At 35.7% G+C, this 26,335-nt stretch overlaps 1 protein-coding gene across 5 annotated transcripts in view; it reads right to left on the bottom strand.

Moving 5' to 3' along the window:
- Positions 1–26,335, bottom strand: part of ADAD1 (adenosine deaminase domain containing 1) — a 113,486-nt gene that overhangs the window by 42,143 nt on the left and 45,008 nt on the right. For 3 of the 5 annotated variants that reach the window (XM_027600634.2, XM_027600633.2, XM_027600635.2), the window contains exon 12: positions 18,120–18,225. The exons of 1 other annotated variant lie outside the window; for it this stretch is intronic. In XM_027600634.2, coding sequence (XP_027456435.1) covers positions 18,120–18,225 — 106 coding nt within the window. Of the gene's footprint in view, positions 1–17,573; positions 18,226–26,335 lie in introns of those variants that run through there. One more of the 5 variants, XM_027600637.1, reaches the window with a different exon arrangement.

Genomic DNA, 26,335 nt, shown 5'->3' with positions numbered 1-26,335 from the left:
ACAGAAATAAACTGCATTTATATACACTAATAATGAAGTAGCAGAAAGGGAAATTAAGAAAACAATCCCATTTACATTCACACCAAAAATGTTCAAATACCTAGGAATAAACTTAACCAAGGAGGTGAAAGACCTGTACTCTGAAAATTATAAAACACTAATGAAAGAAATTGACGATGACACAAACAAATGGAAAAATAGTCCATGCTCATGGGTTGAAAGGACAAATGTTAAAATGTCTGTACTACCCAAAGCAATCTACAGATTTAATGCAATCCCTATCAAAATACCAACAGCATTTTTCCTAGAACTGAACAATTATTCTAAAATTTGTATGGAACCGCAAAAGACCATGAAGAGCCAAAGCAATCCTGAAAAATAACAAAACTGGAGGTATCACAATCCCAGATCTGAAGATATACTAAAAATCTGTAGCAATCAAAATAGTATGGTACTGGCACAAAAATAGGCATACAGATCAACATAATGGAGCCCAGAAATAAACAATGATTATATATGGTCAATTAATCCTCAACAAAGGAGGCAAGAATATGCAATGGGAAAAGACAGTATCTTCAGTAAATGGTGTTGGGAAAACTGGACAACATGCAAAAGAATGAAACTGGACCACGTTCTTACATTATACACAAAAATAAACTCAAATGGATTAAGAACCTAAATGTGAGACATTAAACCCTAAAAATCCTAGAAGAGAGCACAGGCAGTAATTTCTCTGATATCAGCCATAGCAATATTTTCTAGAAAAGTCTCCAGAGGCAATGGAGACAAAAGCAAAAATAAACTATTGGGACATCAAAATAAAAAGCTCTGCATTGCAAAGAAGATAATCAACAAAACTAAAAGACAACCTACTGAAAAGGAGAAGATATTTGCAAATGACATATCCGATAAAGTACTGGTATCCAAAATACAAAAATAACTTCTACAACTCAACACTCAAAAAAGTAATAGTCCAATTAAAAATGGGCAGAAGACATGAACAGATATTTGTCCAAAGACATACAGATGGTCAACAGACACATGAAAAGATGCTCAATGTCACTCATCATCAGGGAATTGCAAATCAAAACTACAATGAGATATCACCTCACACCTGTCAGAACAGCTAAAATAGAAAACATAAGAAACAAGTGTTGGCGAGGATGTGGAGAAAAAGGAATCCTCATGCACTGTTGGTGGAAACGCAAACTGGTGCAGCCACTGTGGAAAACAGTATGGAGGTTCCTCAAAAAATTAAAAGTAGAATTACCATATGACCCACTAATTGCACTACTGTGTATTTACCCAAAGAATACACAAACATTAATTCAAAAAGATCTATGCACCCCATGTTTATCGTAGTATTGTTCACAAAAGCCAAATTATGTTCACAAAAGCCAAACTGGTGCAGTCGCTGTAGAAAACAGTATGAAGTTCCTCAAAAAATTAAAACTAGAATTACCATATGACCCACTAATTGCACTACTATGTATTTACCCAAAGAATACAAAAACACTAATTCAAAAGGATATAGGCACCCCTATGTTTATTGTAGTATTGTTCACAAAAGCCCAAGTAGCCACAGACAGTTGAATGGATACGGAAATGGTGTGTCTATGTCTATGTCTATGAATAGACACACACACATACACTGGAATATTACTCAGCCATAAAAAGGAATAAAATCTTGCCATTTCCAACAACATGGAGGGATCAAGAGAGTAAAATGCTAAGCTAGTCAGTCAAAAAGAAATACCATATGATTTCACTCATATGTGGCATTTAAGAAAGCAAATGAACAAAGAAAAAAAGAGACAAACCAAAAAACAGATTCTTAACTATAGAGAACAAACTGATGGTTTCCAGAGAGGAAGTGGGAAAGAGTATGGGTGAAATAGATGAAGGGGATTAAGAGTACACTTATCTTGAGGAACACTGAGGAATGTATAGAATTGCTGAAACACTATACCATACACCTGAAACTAATATAACACTCTATGTTAAGCATACTGGAATTAAAATTTTTTAAAAACTGAAGTTACCTTATTTTTTTCTTACAAAACAATTACCCTAATTTTATAGTTAAAATTTATAAAAATAAATAAAATACATAAATACATAATTAAGTAAAATAAATAAAATACCCAAGACATTTGGATTTCCCTGATGCCGAGCGATGTTGAGCACTTTTTCATGTGTCTGTTGGCCATTTGGATGTCTTCTTTGGAAAAATGTCTGTTCATGTCTTCTGCCCATTTCCTGATTGGACCATTTGTTCTTTGGGTGTTGAGTTTAATAAGTTCTTTATAGATTTTGGATACTAGCCCTTTATCTGATATGTCATTTGCAAATATCTTCTCCCATTCTGTCGGTTGTCTTTTGGTTTCATTGAATGTTTCTTTTATTGTGCAAAAGCTTTTTATCTTGATGAAGTCCCAATAGTTCAATGAGATACCACCTCACACCAGTCAGAATGGCTAAAATTAAGTCAGGAAACGACAGATGTTGGCAGGGATGCGGAAAAAGGAGAACCCTCCTACACTGTTGGTGGGAATGCAAGCTGGTGCAGCCACTCTGGAAAACAGTATGGACTTTCCTCAAAAAGTTGAAAAATAGAGCTACCATACAATCCAGCAATTGCACTACTGGGTATTTACCCCAAAGATACAAATGTAGGGATATGAAGGGGTATGTGCACCCCAATATTTATAGCAGCAATGTCCACAATAGCCAAACTGTGGAAAGAGCCAAGATGTCCATCGACAGATGAATGGATAAAGAAGAGGTGGTATATATATACAATGGAATATTATGCAGCCATCAAAAGGAATGAAATCTTGCCATTTGCAACGATGTGGATGGAACTGGAGGGTATTATGCTGAGCAAAATAAGTCAAACAGAGTAAGACATGTATCATATGACCTCACTGATATGAGGAATTCTTAATCTTAGGAAACAAACTGAGGGTTGCTGGAGTGGTGGGGGGTGGGAGGGATGGGGTGGCTGGGTGGGTGGAGGGTATGTGCTATGGTTAGTGCTGTGAATTGTGTAAGACTGTTGAATCACAGACCTGTACCTCTGAAACAAACAATACATTATATGTTAAAAAAAAAATAAAAGAAGATAGCAGCAAGGGAGGAATGAAGGGAGGGAAATCGGAGGGGGAGAAAAACCATGAGAGACTATGGACTCTGAGAAACAAACTGAGGGTTCTAGACAGGAGGGGGTTGGAGGGGATGGGTTAGCCTGGTGATGGGTATTAAAGAGGGCACGTACTGCATGGAGCGTTGGGTGTTATACGTGAACAATGAATCATGGAACACTACATCAAAAACTAATGATGTAATGTATGGTGATTAACAGAATAATAATAAAAAAAATAGCCAAGACATTCTTGAAGAAAAACAATGATGGAAGGTTCACATTACCAAATATCAAGACATTAAAATGCTACTTGGTAAATAAGAGAGTATAACACTGATTGACAGAGCAGTGGAGAAGAATAAGACCAACATATATAAAGTTACGTAAGATGTGCAACTATTAATTCAGTGAGGAAAGAATAGTCTTTTCAAAAATACTGCCAGATCAACTGAATAGACATTTTTTAAAAACATCCTTGAACACTATGTCAGAAAAAAAAAGAAAAATAACTGTTGACACGAATGTAGAAAAATTGACACCCTTGTGCATTGCTTGTGAGAAAGTGAAATGGTACAGCCACTGTAGGAAAGAGTGGTAGTTCCTAAAAAGTTAAACACAGAATTACCATATGATGAAGCAATTACACTTTTAGGTATATGCACAAAAGAACTGAAGGCAGGGATTCTAAAATAGTTATACACTCATGTTCATAGCAGCATGATTTACAACAGCCCAAAGATGGAAATAAGCCAAATGCCCATGAACAGATGGATTAACAAAAAATGCACTATTATCCATACAATGAAATATTCAGCCTTAAAAATGAAATTCTGATACATGTTATAGCATAAGCAAACCTTCAAAACATTATGCTAAATGAAATAAGCCAAACACAAAAGGACAAATATACGATTCCACTTATATGAGGTACCCACAATTGGAAAACTCACAGAGACAGAAAATAGACTACTGCTCACCCGGGGTTTGGGGTAAGGAGGGAGTAGGAGTTATTGTTTAATGGGTATAAAACTTCTGTTTGGTATGATCTAAAAAGTTCCAGAAATGGGTAATGGTGATGGTTGCACAACACTGTGAATGTACTTAGTTCCATTAAATTGTACAGTACTAAATTATACTGGTTAAAACAGTAAATTTTCTTTTCTATATTTTTCATAATAAAAAATGCATGGATGTTCATTACAGTTTTATTTATAACAGGCAAAATTGGAAACTACCCAAATGTCCTCAAATGGTGAAGGGATAAAACAAATTGTGGTAATATAACAAATGGAATACTATTCACCTATAAAAAAAAAACTGTTGATATACTCATGAACTTGGATTAATCTCAAGGTCATCCTCATGAGTGGAAAAAAGTCAATTTCCAAACATTATATGATTCCATTTATACATACTCAAAATGAAAACATTATATATAGAGATTGCCAGAGGTTGGGGGAGAAGACTGGACTATAAAGCCTGAGGGAGTTCCTTGGTGGTGATGGAACAAATTTATTTTGTGGTGATAACTTATCCATATATATATATATATGAAAATATATCATAAAACTATACACATGAAAAGGGAGTATATATGAAAACTGATGAAATATAAGTTCTGTGGTCTACTTAATAGTATTGTGCCTATGTCAGTTTCCTGGTTTTGATAATGCTCTATAATTAATTAAGTAAATGCACCATTAAAGGAAGGTGGGTAATGGGTACACAGGATCTCTCTGTACTATTTATGCAACTAATTTATGAGCCTATAATTATTTCAAAATAAGAGTTTTTAAAATTCTGAGAGGAAAGATAATTCATTTAAAAAAGAACACATTAAACTTGGTGTCATATACCATAATAATTCAAAATATTCTTGGCTTCTAAAAATACAAGTTATGTTAATAAGTACACAGTTCTATAGAAGGTGTAGTCATTAACATTCTAAATGATTAAACAAGACAATTCATCTATAAGAACATACACCTAGGGGAGCCAGAGGTACTCCAAATTTCTGTACTAGGAAATTTTACTGTTTCTAGATATGAAGGATAGCTGTATCTTTCACTCGGGAAAAAATTTTTAAAAATTGATTGCAGTTTTTTTTTCTTTTTTATTATGTTATGTTAATCACCATACATTACATCATTAGTTTTTGATGTAGTGTTCCATGATTCATTGTTTGCATATAAGACCCAGTGCTCCATGCAGAATGTGCCCTCTTTAATACCCATCACCAGGCTAACCCATCCCCCCACCCCCTCCCCTCTAGAACCCTCAGTTTGTTTCTCAGAGTCCATCGTCTCTCATGGTTCGTCTCCCCCTCCGATTTCCCCCCCTTCATTCTTCCCCTCCTGCTATCTTCTAGTTTTCAATAAATAAATGTTAACTAATCATTATAGGAAAGTCATTGTCCAAGAGGCAATAAGTAAAAAATGAATAAATTTACAATTTGGTAATAAATATGTAAAAACAAATGTAATAAGATAGGAGTAGGACATATAGGAGTTCAGAGATAGGAAAGACACTTAAAAATAAAAGGTTTAAAAATTTCATGGAAAAGTTATACTTATATAACTTTGTAAGCGGTAGCTACAATAGGCCGAATTTTGATAAAAATGGATTGGAGAGGTTCCAGTTCAAGATGGAACATAGATCCTTAACTGACTTCCTCCCACAGGCATATTGAACCTACAAATATATGCAGAATAATTTTCTCTGAAGAAAACCTGAAAATTGGCAGACCAACTCCCTCACATTGAGCAAGTGGGAGGGAAACAATATCAAAGCAAGGCAGGGAAAAGCTGAGACACAATCTCACCATAAATCCCATTCCAGCACAGTGATCCATAATTGGGAGAGAACTCAAAATGTACAGCTTCTCCCTGAGGAGCAAAGAGTCTGTACCCCACATTAGGCACCCCAACTTTTAAAAACCAGCATCTGAGGGACAAGCCCCCAAAACATCTGGCTTTGATACCAATGGGACTCTTGCCCAAGAGACCTGTGGGGGCAGTGGCCAATTGAGGAATAGTTCTTAAAGGGCTCGTGCAAAGATCCAGCTGCTCCAGGGCCCAGAGCAGAAGCAACCTTTTGAAAAGACAACTTATTTCTTAACTTTAAAGCACTGGTCTGAGGGTCAGGGGCCTTCTGGGATTCTCTCAGGGACAGAGGCTAGGGGGTGCCATATTCTTGCTCTGTATTGCTAAAAAGCCAGTGAGTGTCATCATCTTTCTTTTTTCTCTTTTTTGCAGCAGGTGTCATCTTTGACCTCCCTTTCTGCCTCACTCCAGCCAGAACATCTTCGTGTTCTCCCTCTGCCACACTGCAGAGTGGGAGTATCTCCTGGAGGGGAGCTTCTACATATCTGGTATCCTGAGTTTTACATCTGGTGACACAGTTTTTGTGACTGCTACCTAGGGGATGCCACCCCACGCTCATCTGGCTCTGGTGGCTGGTTGTGGGGGTGAGGTTGGGGGAGCTTGTGTTCCTGGGTTCTCTGGGACTGTAACAATCAGAGAAACAGTTCTTGGGAGGTTACCACTCCCAGAACACTACATAGATAGCAGACTAAAACACACCCCCAGGCTTTCTGTGAAAGAAGCCACTTGCTAGTCCTGGAGTTTTGACCTTAGTAGCAGGCTTCAGGTTTAGTGTATGTCTAGAGGCTACAGAGGTCATCTCAAGGAGCACAGGTTGAGGGACACCATCTTTGTATTCTACCTCTACCTTGCTACAGCTCACCAGTATCTCCCAGAAAGGAGTTTATACACTTGTCTGGAGCCCCAATTTTTATGACTGCTGCCCAGAGGATACCCCCAGATTGTCTGGCTCTGGGGCCAGTAGGACTTATGTTTGTAGTCACACAGGACTGTATATATTTATACATACATTACAAGCTGCTGCCTGAGGGGCTGGCTTTCATTGAGATCTGAGATCGTCCCTTTGAGACACTGAGAGGTCTTAGCACACCCTCAACTACTGGGAGCTATTAAAAATAAAAGAGAATTTCAATACTGTACTGAAATACAGCATACTGTGTTTCTATATATGTATATATATAAATAGAAAATACTGAATAGTTTCCAGTAGTTGAGGATGTGCCACTAACTGATAAAAACTTAAAAACAAACTAAAAAAAAACAAAAAAAACCCTAAAATAGATAGATTGCTTGGACAATCACAAAAGCTAGACAATAAAAGTTAAGACGAGTTTGAACAATAAGGTTCATCCCCAACCTGAGGCCACTCCTACAACACTGTTTTAGCTAATGCACAGAAACCAACCAGAGAGTTAAGGAACAAAGGAGTATATTTCAAATGAAGAACAAAATAAAACCTCAAAAAGTCCTTAATGAAATGGAGATAAGTTATTTACCTGATAAAGTATAAAACAATGGGCATAAAGATCCTCACTGAGCTCAAGAATGAATAAACAAAGTGAGAGTTTTAACAAAGAGACAGAAATATATAAGACAGCACCAAAAAGAAGTCAGAGAGCTGAAGACTACAATAAGTGAACTAAAAAATACAACAGAGGGACTCATAGTAGACTAGATGAGGCAGAAGAAAGAATCAGTGAACCTGATCACAGGGCAGTGGAACTCACTCAATCAGAGCAGCATAAAGAAAAAGGAATGAAACAGATGAAGACAGCTTAAGACTTATGGGACAATATCAAGCAAATATTTGCATTGCATAAGTTCCAGAAGGAGAAAGAAAGGGTAAGAAAACTTATTTGAAGAATAATGGCTGCAAACTTCTCTAACCTGGGGAAAGAACATCCAGACCCAAAAAGCCCAAGGAGTTCCAGCTCAGATGAACCAAAAGAGACCCATACCAAGACATGTTATAATTAAAATGTCAAAACTTAAAGACAAGGAGAGAATCTTAAAAGTAGCAAGAGAAAAACAAATTGTTATATACAAGGAAATCCCCAAAAGATTATCAGATTTTTCAGCAGAAATTTTGCAGGCCAGAAGACAGTGGCATGATAGAGTCAAAGTGCTGAAAGAAAAAAAAGAAAACTTGCCAAACAAATATACTCTTCAAACTGTTCTTCAAAATTGAAGGAGAGATAAAGAGTTTTCCAGATAAGCAAAAGCTAAAGTATAAAGAAGTTCATCACCACTGAACACTCTTATAAGAAAGGTTAAAGGAATTTGTTTAATCTATATTAAAGGTAGTAGATCAATTTTAAGGATAATATGAAGGTTAAAAGACAAAAGTAGGAAAACTAACTACAATAATTAGTTAAGGAATAAACAAGATAAAAAGATGTAAGCTGCAACATCAAAAACAAAATGTGGGTTGGTGGAGTAAAAATGTAGAGCTTCAGAATGCATTCAAACTTAAGTTGTTATCAATTTAAAATAGACTGCTATAAATATAAGTTGTCATATGTAAGATGGACTGGAGATACTGGTCTCACAGAGTTGAGGGAAGAGCATAAGACAACACAGCAGGAAAGATAGACTGTATTAAAAAAAACAGAATTATTCTAATTGGCTAAAGAACAGGGTATTATTAAAGAACTAGGAAGTAGTAAATAAACTGGAAGAATAATTGTGGTGGACTCTACAAAAAAAAATCAAGGATTTTCCCATGGTAAAGAACACTGAAGGCAATGCCACCATCATATTTTTCAATTCTCAGATAAAGTTTGACAGTCTCAGAGCTATAATATTCAAAGTTTATTTTGAAAATGATATAAAACTGTACTTTAAATATTTTTTAATTAATTGAATAATTCAGAGAGAGTGGATAGAAAAAAATTACTAAAATTTTGGAAAAGCATCCACAGATGTAGCTTAATTATATTAAGTCATCTCTCCAAACAAGTTACATATTAGAATGCTTCTCTCCAACAGCGAATTTCCTCTATGGTCAAAGTGCAAAGCAAAACTCTGACAAGTATACTAATACATGTGCTGTTTTGGTCATCAGGATGCTCCCTTGGTTCTTTTTTTTTTTTCTTTCTTTTAAAGATTTTATTTATTTATTTGAGAGAGAGAATGAGAGATAGAGAGCACGAGAGGGAAGAGGGTCAGAGGGAGAAGCAGACTCCCCGTCCAGCGGGGAGCCCGATGTGGGACTCGATCCCGGGACTCCAGGATCATGACCTGAGCCGAAGGCAGTCGCTTAACCAACTGAGCCACCCAGGCGCCCTCCCTTGGTTCTATTAAAACAATCAGATATTTTTGACATCTATTATAAGAGGTGAGAGACTAAGTTGTATTTTAAATCAACTTAATTTATAGGATGGTATCAGGATCAAAGATTTCTAAAGAGGAAATTCTCATGTTTCCTGTTTACTTAACAACATTCTTTTTCCTTTCTCACATCAAAAAACAATTGTCTTTATCTAGGAACCATCAATTTCAGTTCATTCTCAAAGAAAATAAACTTGCATTTGAAACAGTGATTCTTTATTAACAGTTGTTATGAAGCTTGACAACATTCATATCCAGTCCCCATCAATATTTTCAAAGTATTTGTACATATTTAATGTATATATTATACTCAAAATTATTTTTCACAAGTTTCATCTAAGGCTTCCTGAAAGTAATGCTCAGTCATGTCACTTCACCTTATGTGCAAAATGAAATATAATTATCTAAAAGTACCACCCAACCACGAAATTTTTTTTAAAGGTTTTATTTATTTATTTGACAAAAACACAAGTAGAGTGGTAGGCAGAAGGAGAGGAAGAAGCAGGCTCCCCACTGAGCAGAGAGCCCGATGAGGGCTCGATCCCAGGATCCTGGGATCATGACCTGAGCCAAAGGCAGACGCTTAACTGACTGAGCCACCCAAGTACTCCCCAAGAAACTGTTTCTTACACAGATATAAATAAATGTCTGATCTACTCCCTATAGGTAGTGCCTTTTTTAAAAAAAGAAGATTTTATTTATTTGAAAGAGAGAAAGCACAAGCAGGTGGAGCGGCAGGCAGAGGGAGAGAGAGAAGCAGGCTCCCCACTGAGCAGAGAGACCAATGTGGGGCTCGATCCCAGGACCCTGGAATCATGACTTGAGCTGAAGGCAGATGCTTAACCGACTCAGCCACCCAGGCGTCCCAGAGGGCGTTAAGACATGATCACCACCACCACATTTTTTATTAAAAATTTTAGGAAGCTGTAATCATCAAGACAATACGGTACTGGCACAATGGAACAGAACAGAGAACCCAGAAATGGACCCTCAACTCTATGGTCAACTAATCTTTGACAAAGCAGGAAAGAATATCCAAAGGAAAAAAAGTTTCTTCAACAAATGGTTTTGGGAAAACTGGACAGCAGCATGCAGAAGAATGAAACTGGACCACTTTGACCTCTTTGACCTCAGCCTCAGCAACTTTCTACTAGACAGTCTCCAGAGGTGAGGGAAACAAAAGCAAAAATGAACTACTGGGATTTCATCAAGATAAAAAGCTTCTGCACAGCAAAGGAAACAATCAACAAAACTAAAAGGCAACCTATGGAATGGGAGAAGATATTTGCAAATGACATAGCAGATCAAGGGCTACTATCCAAAATCTATAAAGAACTTACCAAATTCAACACCCAAAACCAAAAAAATCCAGTCAAGAAATGGGCAGAAGACATGCACAGACATTTCTCCAAAGAAGACCTACAAAAGGCTGACAGACACATGGAAAAATGCTCAATACCACTCACCACGAGGGAAATACAAATCAAAACCACAATGAGATATACCACCTCGCACTGGTCAGAATGGCTAAAACGTAATACTCTGGAAACAACGGATGTTGGCGAGGATGTGGAGAAAGGGGAACCCTCTTACACTGTTGGTAGGAATGCAAAATGGTGCAGCCACTCTGGAAGACAGGATAGAGGTTCCTCAAAAAATGAAAAATAGAGCTACCCTATGACCCAGCATTGCGCTACTAGGTATTTATCCAAAGGACAGAAAAATAGTGATTTGAAGGGGCACCTGCACCCGAAAGTTTATAGCAGCAATGTCCACAATAGCCAAAATGTGGAAAGAGTCCAGATGTCTATCAACAGATGAATGGATAAAGATGTGGTGTGTGTGTGTGTGTGTGTGTGTGTGCGTGTGTGTGTGTGTACGTGTGTGTATGGGAATATTACTCAGCTATCAAAAAGAATGAAATCTTGCCATTTGCAACAACATGGATGGAACTAGAGTGTATTATGCTAAGCGAAATAAGTCAGAGAAAGACAAATACCATATGATTTCACTCATGTGGAATTTAAGAAACAAAACAGCATAGAGGAAGAGAAGGAAAAATAAGATTAAAACAGTCAAACTATAAGAGACTCTTAACTGTAGGAAACAAACTGAGGGTTGCTGGAAGGGAGGTGAATGGGTAGATGAGGTAACTGAGTGATGAGCATTAAGGAGGACACTTGATGCAATGAGCACTGGGTGTTATACGCAACTGATGAATCACTAAATTCTACCCTTGAAACTAATAATATAGTATATGTTAACTAAATCAAATTTTTAAAAAAAATCTAAAAAAAAAAAGTTTAGAATGCTGCTTTCCAAACTTTTTCATACCACAGCACAGACAAGAAAATGGCATTACTGAACACAGGGGTAAGTGATAGGATGCCTAACGCCAGGGTTGACTGTCCAGGACTCTAGCTGTCCCTGGCACCACAAAGATCCCTCAAAGATTGAATGGAATGAACACTAAACCTCAATTCATAAGCATTTTTTATGCCTAGATTTCAACTATTATATCTAATAACTGACCGAAGGTGAAGGAAACCTGACAAAATACAGGCCAGAGTTAAATATCTAAGCATTCAAACTTTGAAAATACCCTGAATACAATCTCCTCTTCTCTCAATATTTGCCCTCTCCGGGAAACTGCTTTACTTCCACTTAATTCTACGTACTCATAGTTTATTTCCCCCATTTTGGCTTGAGCCAGTTCAGTAATACATTCACATCACCCAAAACTCCCTAAACAGAGCTGATCTGATTGCAATTAGGCCAATTATCTGACCTGACATCCGCTACTCCCCAAAACAAGTCATCAGTATCACATTGGGTGGCTCTACTATAAAATCAGGCACATTGATGAAATCTCTATCTTATAAGCAAAAAAATCCAAAAAACCCAAACACAGCCTCATTAGTCTCACCACCAAGCTGCTAGAAAGAAAAGAATCCAATCACTGACTCCAAATCCTCATCTCTCATTTATTCCTTAATTGTGACCGATCTTTTTGCTACCACCAAAATGTTATTACTTTGCAGGGTGGTGTTTTTCAGTGTGGTCAATGTACTACCCATATCAAATCATCTGCAATAAATTGTTAAAATGTAGATTTGGGGGCTTTTCCCAGATCTGCTCAATCAGAGTACCCTGGAGTGATGCCTCTTCTGAGCACTCAGCTCAGGGAACAGCTATTTTGGTCATCTGTAGAATCTTGGTAGTCAATTCCAGTGATATTTTTGCAGTTCTTATTCTCCTTGACCTGTAGAACACTTGAGAATGCCTATTCTATTCTTTGAAATTCCTCTTTCTGCCAACCTCACTCTTCATCCACCTGTTGCTTCCTCTTATTTTTCCAAATGCAAAATATAAGAGTTTCTTGGGAATCTAGCCCTAATATTTTTTTCATGCTCCCCAAGAAAAGGCAAACATCTTTTCTCACAATTTGAGAACTGCCTCTTTGTAAGTGATTCCTAATTTTTTATCCTTACTCTAAAACTTTCTCAAAGGTCTCTATACCTGTATTTCTAATCGCTGAATATCTCTACTTGATGATCTTATTACCACCTTAAAAATATATGTCAAAACTTCAAATATTTTCAGCCACATCATTCTTGACTCCTCTACTTATAATTAAAATACTTCCAATTTCTAGCTCAGCCTCTGTATAGTACATACCCATGGTATCATTTTCATCTTGTCTTCTCCTTTGTTTCATATATTCTATTTTTAGGTCCTATCTCCTCATCACTACTTAAATTTATCCTTCCCTTAATAACTGGTCACAACCTTGGTTGGGGTCATCATTATTTATTAGGCTACTGTCATGGCCTCCTGACTTTCTAGTCTCTTCTACTCTAAGCAACCTAAAAACACAAAACAGGCATCCATCAAAATCCTTGAGGAGAACAGAGGCAGCAACCTCTTTGATCTCAGCTGCAGCAACTTCTTCCTAGAAACATTGCCAAAGTCAAGGGAAGCAAGGGCAACAATAAACTATTGGGACTTCATCAAGATAAAAAGCTTTTGCACAGCAAAGGAAAGTCAACAAAACCAAAGACAACCAACAGAATGGGAGATGATATTTGCAAATGACATATCAGATAAAGGGCTAGTGTTCAAAATCTACAAAGAACTTATCAAACTCAACACCCAAAGAACAAATGATCCAATCAAGAAATGGGCAGAAGACATGAACAGACATTTCTATAAAGAAGACATCTAAATGGCCAACAGACACATGAAAAAGTGCTCAACGTCACTCGGCATCAGGGAAATCCAAATCAAAACCTCAATGAGATACCACCTCACACCAGTCAGAATGGCTAAAATTAATAAGTCAGGAAATGACAGATGTTGGTGAGGATGCAGAGAAAGGGGAACCCTCCTATGCTCTTGGTGGGAATGCAAGCTGGTGCAGCCACTCTGGAAAACAGTATGGAGGTTCCTCAAAAAGTTGAAAATAGAGCTACCCTACGATCTAGCCATTGCACTACTGGGTATTTACCCCAAAGAATCAAATGTAGTGATCCGAAGGGGCACGTGCACCCCAATGTTTACAGCAGCAATGTCCACAATAGGCAAACTATGGAAAGAGCCTAGAGGTCCATCAACAGATGAATGGATAAAAAAGATGTGGTATATATATACAATGGAATATTATGCAGCCATCAAAAAATGAAATCTTGCCATTCACAATGACATGGATGGAACTGGAGGGTATTATGCTAAGCAAAATAAGTCAATCAGAGAAAGACAATTATCATATGATCTCACTGATATGAGGAATCTGAGAAACAAGACAGAGGATCATAGGGGAAGGGAGAGAAAAATGAAACAAGAAGAAACTGGAGAGGGAGACAAACCATGAGACTCTTAATCTCAGGAAACAAACTGAGGGTTGCTGGGGTGGAGGGGGTTGGGAGGAATGGGGGGCTGGGTGATGGACATTGGGGAGGATAGGTACTATGGTGAACACTGTGAACTGTGTAAGACTGATGAATCACAGACCTCTACCCCTGAAACAATAATACACTATATGTTAATTTAAAAAAATTAAAAAAAAAACCCTACCACTAGAGCACTGTAATAGCAAAAAAATATAGAACCACCCAAGTGACTATCCATATATTTATGGGTATGTGTGTATGATTACATTAAAAATAAAGAAATGAAAACCTAATAATTTTATGTACATATGCATACACATATATTTATGTGTGTATATGTAAAGCCAAAAAGAAAATACACATGCACACATATTCTCAGGAAGGGACAGGGATAAAAGCTAGATGTTTCTGTATAATACCGTGTATTACAGATATGTTATATATTTTTTATAGATTTATCTATTTATTTTTAGAGGGTGGGGGAGCACACGTACACACATGCATGAGTGGGGGGAGGTGCAATTACTAGTTCCAAGAATGGAGCAACAAAGGCACAAGATGAGGCAAGAACATCTGGTCATAAGAGAAATAAAGGAAGTTGACAAAGACTCCTGGGATCATGTACAGAAGACAAAGGCATCAACGTGACAAGGTTCTCACAGAAGACAAGGACACTGCTACACTACTGCTATTCACTTTGTACTAGGAAGTTATAGCCAGTACAAAAAAAGGCAAGAAAAAGAAATTAGAAGATAAAGATTGGATCAGAAGAAATAAACCTGTCATTATTCGCATATGACGTGACTGTGTATGAAGAAAATCCAAAAGCTCGTCAGATAAACTTTTAGAATTAATTTAGCAGGGGCACTGGATATAAGGCCAACATAAAAAATTAGATTTATGTCTATATGTCAGCAACAAATAGAAAATAAAACATACAAAATTATATTACTTAAAAAAGCATTAGAAACATCAACTAGAAGAAAAACACTGAGAGGTTTAGAATAGGTTCCTACTGACACAAAAGAACAATATGAATATGAATTGTAATGAGAGAAACACAAATATGTTTAAATTCATAATGATATTAAAAAATTCTCACTGGTGAACTTTAAAAAATGACAGGGAACCAACTATTTCAAAACATACAGAGAAACAATCTAGCCTTTGGACCAACTACATCCCAGGTCATCAAATCATCTATAAGCAAACATTTAACAGAAGCATTCCATCTAATGAGAGAATTTATCACCTGCAATCCCCAATGCAATAGCAGAATTGGTCAATGATCAATGACTGCTAATATTACAAAAAGAGAGAAGTCACACATTGTGTCTTGTGATGAATGTACACAAAATTACCTATGACGTATTCTTGCTAAAAAAATTGAACCTCTATTTGAAAGCCTCTAGATTTAACTATTGATTTCTGGAAATACAGATCACAGAGAAACACACTAAATGACATGGAAATGTAAGCAGCAAAAATGAGATTGTGGAAGACTCCACTAAGAACCTAGTTTTTTTCAGGAACTAATTAAAAGGAAAAAAAGTGAGAGAAAATCTATAGATTAAGATATTTAACATACAAATTCCAACATATGGATGTTGATTTTGATCTTGATTCCAACAATCTATACAACACTTAATAGATATTGGTAGAATTACTATTAATTACTAAGGTGTGCTAACTGGATTGTGGCTATACATTGTATATGTGTGTGTTTGTGTGTGTGTGTATTAAAGAGTTCTCATGTTTCACAGATGTGTCTCAAAGTATTTTCAGATGAGAGAAGCCGAGAAACAGACTAAACTATAGAGAACAAACTGATGGTTACTAGAGGGAAGTGGGTGGGGGAATGGGTGAAACAGGAGATGGGGATTAAGGAGTGCACTTGTTGTGATGAGCACCAGGTGATACAGGGAAGTGGTGAATCACTCTAGTGTACACCGAAACTAGTATTACATTGTATGTTAACTAACTGGAATTTAAATAAAAACTTAAAAAATAAAACTAAAAAAATAACTTGTCTGGCATTTGTTCTAACATAATCCAGTATGGGGAGATATATACGAAATAAAGATTGCTATGTTTTAATAACTTTGAAGCTGAGTGATGGGTACATGAGGATTCATTTACTATTCTATTTTTGTATGTTTGGAAATTTCCATAATAAGTAAACAAAAAAAAAATGTTGTGGAATGGTGTCTTAATGTATATCACTTTCCTACACAAAATCCTTCAAGGGTTCCCTTCTGATGACCCAAAGGAGAACATCTGCTAGACTCAACACTCAACTTACCCATCCAGTGTTCTATACTCTAGTCTCAAACACTGTAACATTTCCCATCTGATCTTTGCTTTATTATTTCCAACTGGAATACATCCCCTCTCTCATTTCAGTCTTCTCAATTTTTATCTATCCTTTAATGTTTATCTCAGATAACAGAACCTGAGACTAAAAGAGGACTTAAATTTAGATGTAACTAATGGCTTTTGAACAATTTTTTAAGATTTTATTTATTTGACAGAGACAGAGATAGCGAGAGCAGGAGCACAAGCAGCGGGAGTGGGAGAGGGAGAAGCAGCCTTCCCACCGAGCAGGGAGCCTGATGTGGGACTCTATCCCACGACCCTGGGATCATGACCTGAGCCGAAGGCAGCCGCTTAACTGACTGAGCCACCCAGGCGTCCCTGGCTTTTGAACAATTTTATAAGTTGAAATTTAGAAGTCTGAATTTTGAAGTTTGTTTTTCTTCAAGCAAAATATCTTATACAACCATAAAACATAAAAGAGGCAATAAGCATTGCTGTTTTTGATGTAGGGCAGTCTAGAGTCCTTTCTATCAAGCTTCTATCTCTGAACAAAGAATGACAACCACTAGTATCAATTTCAATCTTGCAAAGATACTTTTAGAATAGACAAAACACAAAAAACTTATATTGACCTCATCAGAGATTATAAAGACCCAAGCTAGGAGGAACAAAGTTTGAGACCAATAATGTTTAATTAATCTGTGATTGAAACTAAGGAATAGGTTGAAGAGGCTGAAGTATGGAACAAACTCAAAATTTCACTGAGGATATATAGCCTAATTCAAGTATAACTAAACTTTCTCTTTTGATCTAATCACTGTATAAACAAATATAAGTGTAAAGCTAAATAATTTTTGTTGATTATCAGAAATCCCTACTTATCTAAATTATAAATATTAAATCACATTTGGATGAATCTTACACAACACTTGAAAATAGTCAATCTTATTTAAAGCATTTATGATGACCTTTAATCAGAAGATAATGGTGAACATTTTTCTGCATGTATATGTGCAGTTTGCATTCATAAACTTCTTAGACATGAGAAATGGTGTTCTAGTTGTTGTTTTTCACTATCACACAAACATGGTTCCTGGCAAATATTAGGCACTCAAATGTTTGTTGAATTAATCAACAAATGAGCAAAAACTATTATTTGTATTCCTGGATTCTAATTTTTAATTTAAAAAGAAACAACCTGAATGAGATACCCAGAAACAATGTTGAGTATATTTGCTAAATAGATAGCTTTAAAGCAAAAACTTAAAAGAAATTTTCTTTTAAAGTACAAAAAGGGCAGTGGCTTTATAATGCCTGTAAAAATAAAAGCAAAATGGCTGCATAATGACCCAGGTAATAATTTTTCCAAAAGGCCACAAAAAATTCCCCAATATTTTAATGTAAATTATTACTATCAGCAATCTCTGGACACTGCTGTTGCAAGACTTTGGTTGTGGAAGCTGCAAACCACCAAAATTTTTAAAATATATTTACTAGTCAAAGACACCAAAAAATAAAAGATTTTTAATATGACAATGGATTGCCCAAATCACATACTAAATTGCTCTATACAGGGAGATTTCACAATCCAGGAGCCATAGCCATGTTGCTGCAAGTAGGATTTCAGCAAAGTTTTAGCTTCTTGATAGGATCCAGACATACACTATAGAAAGAAAAAAAACTGAATTATAGGATATAGGCAGAATTTGGCTTATGAAAAGTAAGGTAACCCTAATCTTGCTTCTTTAGTTTGACATTTTAAAATTTAATGAAAATAATTCTGAATTCCTATTTTTCTCATTTTTGAAACTAAACATTTTTCTTGCCAACACTCCCAAAGAGACAATTTTTGGGTTTTTTTTACATTTTTTATTAAAATAATCATACTCATTACAGAAAACTTGAAAAGTAGAGAAAATATAAAGAAAATAAAATCTGCCTATAATCCCCAAACAATAGATAACCACCATCATTTTGGTTTATTTCATTTTTTTACAAATGAACATATAGATGAACTTCTTAAAAAGCTTTCCTGAAGTGTAATTACATACCATAAATGCACTCACTGCAAGTATAGTTTAATGATTTTTAGTAAATTTATAAAGGTATGCAACCATCCCACAGTAAAGTTGTAAAACAATTCCATCACCTGCAAAAAAGCTCCACTGTGCCCATCTGCAGTCCAATCTGTAATTCCCAGCTCCAGCCAACCACGAATCTATCTATGTTTTAGAGTTTTACTTTTCCTAGAAATTTCATAAAACTCGAGGAACACCATATGAACTCTTTTGTGTCAGGCTTTTTTTGTTTAGCATAACGCTTTCAGATTCATTCATGTTGTTTCATGTATTTGTAGTCTGATCTATTTTATTGCTGATTAGTATTCCATCATATGGATTTATGACATTGTTTAAGGATTCACCAACCGATGAACAACTGAATGTTTCCAGTTTTGGGCTATTATGAATAATGCTGCTGTAAACATTTATGTACAAGCCTTGTGTAGATATAAGTTTTTGTTCCTCCTGGACAGATACCAGTGAAAGTGCTGGGTCACATGATAACTATATGATTACCTTTGCAAGAGACTGCCAAACTGTTTTCCAAAGAGACCGTACTATTTTACATTCTCATCGGCAGTACAAATCTCCAGTTTCTCTGCAACAACATCTAGTATATAGTGTTTTGGATTTTAGTGTTTGTGCAGTTGTATGGTCAACACCTAATGCCTGATGAGGCTGAGCATCTTTTATATGTGTATTAGCCATTTGCATATATTCTCTGCTACTTTTAAAAACTGGGTTGTTTGCCCTCTCAATACTGAGTTGTAAGAGTTCATTATATATTACTACAGCTCCAAGACCTTTATCAGATGTAGGATTAGTCAGTTTTTTCTTCCAGTCTATGACTTGGATTTTCATTTTCTTAATGGTAACTTTTGAAAAGCAAGTTTTAAATCCATTTGAGTCCAAATGATCAATTTTTTTCTCTTACAGATTGTGCTTCTGGCATCACATCTAAGAAACTGTTTCCTAACCTAAGAATACAAATACTTTGACATTTTCTTCGAAGTTTTATAGTTTTAGCTCTCTTAGATATATGAGCTATTTTAAGTTTTTCTTTGTATGACTCATATGAGTCTAATTTTTTTTTTTTTGTCCACAGATATCCAACAGTTCCAGCACCATTTATTGAAAAGACTATTCTTTCTCCCATTAAGTTAACTTGGCACCTTTATACAAAATAAATTGACCATAAGTGTGTGGGTTTACTTCTGACTTCTATTCTGTTCCATTGATTTATAGGTCTATCATTACATCAATACATTGTCTTGACTACTGCGGCTTTATGATAAATTTTGAAACTATGTAGGGTAAATCTACCTTTTTGAAAATTGTTTTGGTTCTTTATGTCCTTTGGATTTACTTGTCAATTTTGATCAGAATCAGCTCTTCCAATTTCTACACAAAAGCTTGCTGGGATTCTAATGAGTTTGCTTTGAATCCATAGATTAATTTGGAAAGAGGGGACATCCTAACAATATTTAATTTTCCAACCCATGAAATGGTACAACTCTCCATTTATTTAGGTCTTCAATTACTCTCAGCAACGTTTCATCATTTTCAGGGTAGAGATCTTGTACTTACTTTGTTAGATTCATCACTAAGCATTTTTTATGCTATTCTGGAGAAAACAGTTTTCCCAATTTTAATTCTGGAGTGTTCATTCCATATATATATACATATACATATACATACACAATTTATTTTTCTACATTGTTCTTATAATGTGTACTAAATTCACATATGATATAGTTGCTTTTGGTAGAGTCCACAGGATATTCTACATACAAGATTACATTATTTAGAAACAAGAACAGTTTTTCTGTTCTTTCCAGTGTCAATGTCTTTTCTTTTTCTTGACTTGAACTTGCTAGGACCTACAGAACAATGATGAATAGAAGTGATGAGAGCAGACATTCTTGTTTTCTTCCCTAATCTTGTTGGGGGCAGGGGGAAGAGTATTCTTTCACCATTAAGCATGATGTCAACGGTACGTTTTTCATTTGAGGAAATTTACTTCTCTTATTCAGTATTTTTAATCATGAATAGCTGGTGGATTTTGTAAAATACATTTTGTACATCTTTTGAGGTAATTATGTGGGTTTCGAGCTTGAATCTAGTCATATAATGCTAGTACATTCAATAATTTTTCTGATGTTAAATCAACCCTGCATTCCTGGAACAAACCTCCTTTGTCATGGTGTATAATCCTTTTCATAGGTTCCTGGATTTACTTTGCCAATATCTTAAGAATTTTGCATTTATATTCCTGAGAGATAATGGTCCGTAGTCTTCATTTTTTGTGACGTTTTAATCCTGTTTTGGTATCAGGCTTATAGTGACCTCATAAAATTTGGCAGTAAACTTTTTAAAAACTTCCATTTTATGGAAGAGTTTTTTTGTAGGATTTTTATCTTTTTGCATATATGTTTGCTAGAACTCACCAGTAAAGCTCTATCTGCACTCTGCTTTTACTTTAGGAAATTTTTTTTTGTTTTTATCTTAATTCCAGTTAACATACAGTGCTATATTAGTTTCAGGTATACAATATAGCAATTCAACAATTCCATACATCACTTGGTGCTCATCAAAACAAGGGCAATCCTTATTCCTCATCATCTATTTAACGCATACCCTCCATCCCCTCTGATAACCACCAGTTTGTTCTCTATAATTAAGAGTCTGTTTCTTGGTTTGTTTCTCCTTTAGGAAAAGAATTTTAATTAATAATTCAACTACTTTAGTTCAATTTGGATATTCTCTTTATTTTTTTTTATGCTACCATGCAACAAAACTTTTATTAACATTTTGAACAGCTACTGAGAAAACCAGTGATTCAGCTATTACTGAAACTGGTAATTTCTAAACTTAAATTGGGGCAAATGGCTATAGTGCAGAGCAATGCCATCACTGGGCACTATGAATTCAAGACTGAAGAATTAACAGCCACCTCTCAGACGGAGAACCAGGTGGAGAGCTGACGCTTTCTGGATGTCATGTTTTATAATTTAGATCTTTCTAGGAATGTGTTCATTTAACTTGTCTAATTTTTTGACAAAAAGTTGTTTATACTGGGCGCCTGGATGGCTCAGTCAGTTAGCATCTGCCTTCGGCTCAGGTGGTGATCCCGGGGTCCTGGGATGGAGCCCCGCATCGGGCTCCCTTCTTTGCAGGAAGGCTGCTTCTCCCTCTCCCACTCCCCCTGCTTGTGTTCCCTGTTTCTATGTCAAATAAACAAAATCTTTTAAAAAAAAGTTGTTTATAATATTCCAATTATTTTAGCTCTTTGGGTTCTGTAGTGATGACCCTTCTTTCATTCCAAATTGTGATCACTTGTATGTTATCTCTTACTATTTTATGTTAAAGGATTATCAATGTTGATTTTTTTCAACGAGTCAACTTTTGATTTCACTGATTTTTCTCTTTTCTAGTTCACTGATTTCTATACTACTTTATATTATTCTCTCTCTCTTGTTTTAATTTGCTCTTCTTCTAACATCTCAAGGTGGAAGCTCAAATAACTGATTCTACATTTCTCTTCCTAATGTAAGTGATTAAAGCTGTAAATTTCTAACCACTCCTTCAGTTATATTCCACCAATTTCAATATGTTGTATTTTCATTCTGTTGAAGATATTTTTTAATTTGCTTATAATTTCTTGACTCACAGGTTATTCAGAAGTTAATTCTCAAATGGCTAACTTCCCAGATTTCATTCCTCTGTTGATTTATAATTTAATTCCATAGTGGTTAAGAACATGCTTTGTCTGATTTTAATCCTTTTAAACTTATTAAGACTTGTTTTATTGCCAGTAATGGAGAATGCTTCATATGTACTTGAGAATAATGTATATTCTATTATGTAGTGTTTTATATAGGCCAGGTGGGTTGGCACTGATATTTAAGCCTTCCTATATTCTCATTTATTTTCTGTCTAGCTGTATTATCAACTGCTGAAACAAGACTATTAAAACCTCCTACTGTAGTTGTAGAATTATCTATTTCACCTTTCAATTCTGTCAGTTTTGGCTTGTGTATTTTGGGGTTCCTGTTACTAATACATGAGACTATTATATAACTATTTGTTATATGTTTCGATGTATTAGCCTTTCTATCACTATAAAACGTTGCTCTTTGTCTTGTAATATTTCTCATTTTAACGTATATTTGATGTTAATATAAACACTTCGGCTCTCTTTATTGCTACTGTTTGCATGATATGTTTTTTTCATCATTTTACTTTCAACTTGTGTTTTTTAATTTCATGTTTTCAGCAGACGACATACAGCTGGATCTTGCTTTTTTTTTTTTTTTTTTTTACCCTATCTGATGAGCTCTGCCTTTTCTCTGGAGCATTTAGTCTAATAGAATCTAATGTGATTACTGATACAGTGGATTCATGTTTGCCATTTCACTGTTTTCCAAGTCCCATGTCTTTTATATCTCTGCTTCCTCTTTATTGCCTTCTAGCCTTTTAAAAAATGAATTTTAATACACCATTTTAATTCGTGTGTTGATATTTTGCATGTAGTTTTCCAGTTATTTTCTTCATGATTACTTTAGGAACTACAACATGCCTCTATATCTTACATTCTACTTCAGATTCATACTGACTTAATCTGGTAAAATGCAGTACCTTTGTTCCAATACTGACTGCTTTCTTTCTCTCTCCTTGTTACACTATTGCATCTACCTTTGTTACAAAATCAGTAATACACTGTTAAGATTGTTTTAAAGAATTTCCATTTTTTTAAATAAGAGGAAATACACACACATACACACACTGTTATATATTTACCCCCATGATTACCATTTTCAGTATTCTTTATTCCTTCCTGTAGATTTATATGTCAGCTGGTGTAATTTCTTCCAGGCTTCAAGGTTCCTTTGGAATTACTTTTAGAGAAGTTCTGCTAACAAAAAATTTTCTTCACTTTTTTTCTGCCTGGGGATTTTTTTCTTTTGCTTTTAAGAATTATCTTGCTATAAAATTCCTGGTTGCCAGGTTTTTCTTTCAGCACTTTATTTTCTTTTCTCAAATTTTTATTTAAGATTTTATTTTTATTTAGTTAAGGGGCACCTGGGTGGCTCAGTTGGTTAAGCAACTGCCTTCGGCTCAGGTCATGATCCTGGAGTCCCGGGATCGAGTCCCACATCAGGCTTCCTGCTCAGCAGGGAGTCTGCTTCTCCCTCTGACCCTCTTCCCTCTCGTGCTTTCTATCTCTCATTCTCTCTCTCTCTCAAATAAATAAAATCTTTAAATTTTAGTTAATATATCACGTAATATTGGTTTCAGGAGAATTTAGTGATTCATCACTTACTTATAACACCCAGTGCCCAACACAAGCGTCCTCCTTAATACCCACCACCCATTTATCCCATCCTCCGCACCCACCTCTCATCCGGCAATCCTCAGTTTGTTCTCTGAAGTTTAGAGTCTTTTATGGTTTGCTTCCCTCTTTTTTCCCTTCCCTTATGTTCATCTGTTCTGTTTCTTAAGTTCCACATGAGTGAAATCATATTTCTTTCTCTTATTTTGCTTAGCATAATACAATCTAGCTCCATCCACATTGTTGTAAATGGCAAGATTTTCATTCTTTTTGATGGCTGAGTAATATTCCATTATATATTTTATATATATATACATAAATATGATATATCTACACACATCATCTTTATTCATTTATCAGTCAATGGGCATTTGGGCTCTTTCCGTAATTTGGCTATTGTTGATAATGCTGCTATAAATATCAGGGTGCATGCGCCCCTTTGAATCAGTATTTTTGATCCTTTGGGTAAATACCCAGTAGTGCAATTGCTGGGTCATAGGGTAGCTCTATTTTCAACTTTCTGAGGAACCTCCATACACTTCCAGAGTGGCTGCATCAGCTTGCCTTCCCACCAAAGGTGTAGGAGGATTCTCACCAACGTCTGTTGTTTCCTGACTTGTTAATTTTAGCCATTCTGACAGGTCTGAGGTGGTGTCACATTGTGGTTTTGATTTCCCTGATGATGAGAGATGTTGAACATCTTTTCACGTATCTGTCTTCTTTGGAAAAGTGTCTATTCCTGTCTTCTTGACTGGATTTTTTTTTGGGGGGGGTGCTGAGTTTGATAAGTTCTTCATGTATTTTGGATACTAACCCTTTATCTGATATGTCATTTGCAAATATCTTCTCCCATTCTCTAAGCTGCCTTTGAATTGTTTCCTTCACTGTGCAGCTTTTTATCTTGATGAAGTCCCAATAGTTCATTTTTGCTTTTGTTTCCCTTGCCTCTGGACATATATCTAGCAGGAAGTTGCTATGGCCAACGTCAAAGAGTTTGCTGCCTGTGTTCTCCTCTAGGATTTTGATGGTTTCCTGTCTCAAATTTAAGTCTTTCATCCATTTTGAATTTACTTTTGTGTATGGTGTAAAAAGTGCTCCAGTATTCCCAACACCATTTGTTCAAAGGATTTTTTTCCTTTGGATACTCTTTCCTGTTTCTCTGAAGATTAGTTGACCATTTATTTCTGGGTTTTCTATTCTGTTCCATTGATCTATGTATCTGTTTTTGTGCCAGTGTCATACTGTCTTGATGACTACAGCTTTGTAATAGAGCTGGAAGTCTGGAATTGTGATGCCTCCAGCTACATCTTTTTCAAGATTGCTTTGGCTATCTGGGGTCTTCTGTCGTTCCACACAAACCTTAGGATTGTTCCAACTCTGTGAACTGGTGGTATTTTGATAGGGATTGCATTAAATGTGTAGATCGCTTTGGATAATATAGACACTTTAACAATATTTGTTCTTCCCAACCATAAGCACAACATTTCACTGCATTCTTTTCTAACAGGTTAAGATATAATTTTTATATTATAAAATTCCTCCTTTTAAAGTGTACAATAAATGGTTCTAATATTTTCACAAAGTTGCATAACCATTACCAGTAATTCCAGAAATTTTTCATCACTCCAAAAATGATTCCTATATCCATAGCAGTCAATCCTCATTCTCTCCTTCCCCCAGCCCCTGGAAACCACTAATCTACTGTCTCTATGAATTTGCCTACTCTGGACATTTCATATAAATGAAATCATATTACCTGTTGCCTTTTGTGTCTGGCTTCTTTCACTTAACATAATGTTTTCAAGGTTGATCCATGTTGTAGAATGTATCATTACTTCGTTCTCTTTTATGGATGATTAAAGAGATATGCCACATTTTGTTTATCCATTCATCAGCTGGTGAACATTTGGGTTGTTTCCACCTTTTGTGTATTATGAATATGGCTGCTACAAACATTTGTGTACAATTTTGGTGTGAATATGTTTCCAATTTTCTTAATGCATATATCTAGGAGTGGAATTCCTGGGTTACATGCTAACTCTATATTTAACTTTTTTTTAAAGTTTATTTTTTAGTAATCTCTACACCCCCAATGTGGGGCTCAAACTCACAACCCCAAGATCTAAAATCACATGTTCTTCCAACTGAGCCAGCCAGGTACCTCTCTATATTTAACTTGTTGAGGAACTGTTAAATTGTTTCCCAAGGAAGCTGCATCATTTTACATTCCTACCAGCAACGTGTGATGGTTTGGATTTCTTTACATCCTTGACAACACTTAATATCTTTCTTTTTTACTATTGATATATCCTAGTATGTGTGAAGTAGTAAATCACTATGGTTTTTTAATTTGTATTTCCCTAATGATTAACGATGTCAAA

This window comes from Zalophus californianus, chromosome 2 (genome assembly GCF_009762305.2).
Source record: "Zalophus californianus isolate mZalCal1 chromosome 2, mZalCal1.pri.v2, whole genome shotgun sequence".
Lineage (NCBI taxonomy): Eukaryota > Metazoa > Chordata > Mammalia > Carnivora > Otariidae > Zalophus > Zalophus californianus.
Note: the sequence above shows the minus strand (reverse complement) of the source record. Positions and strands in the feature narration are given on the sequence as shown.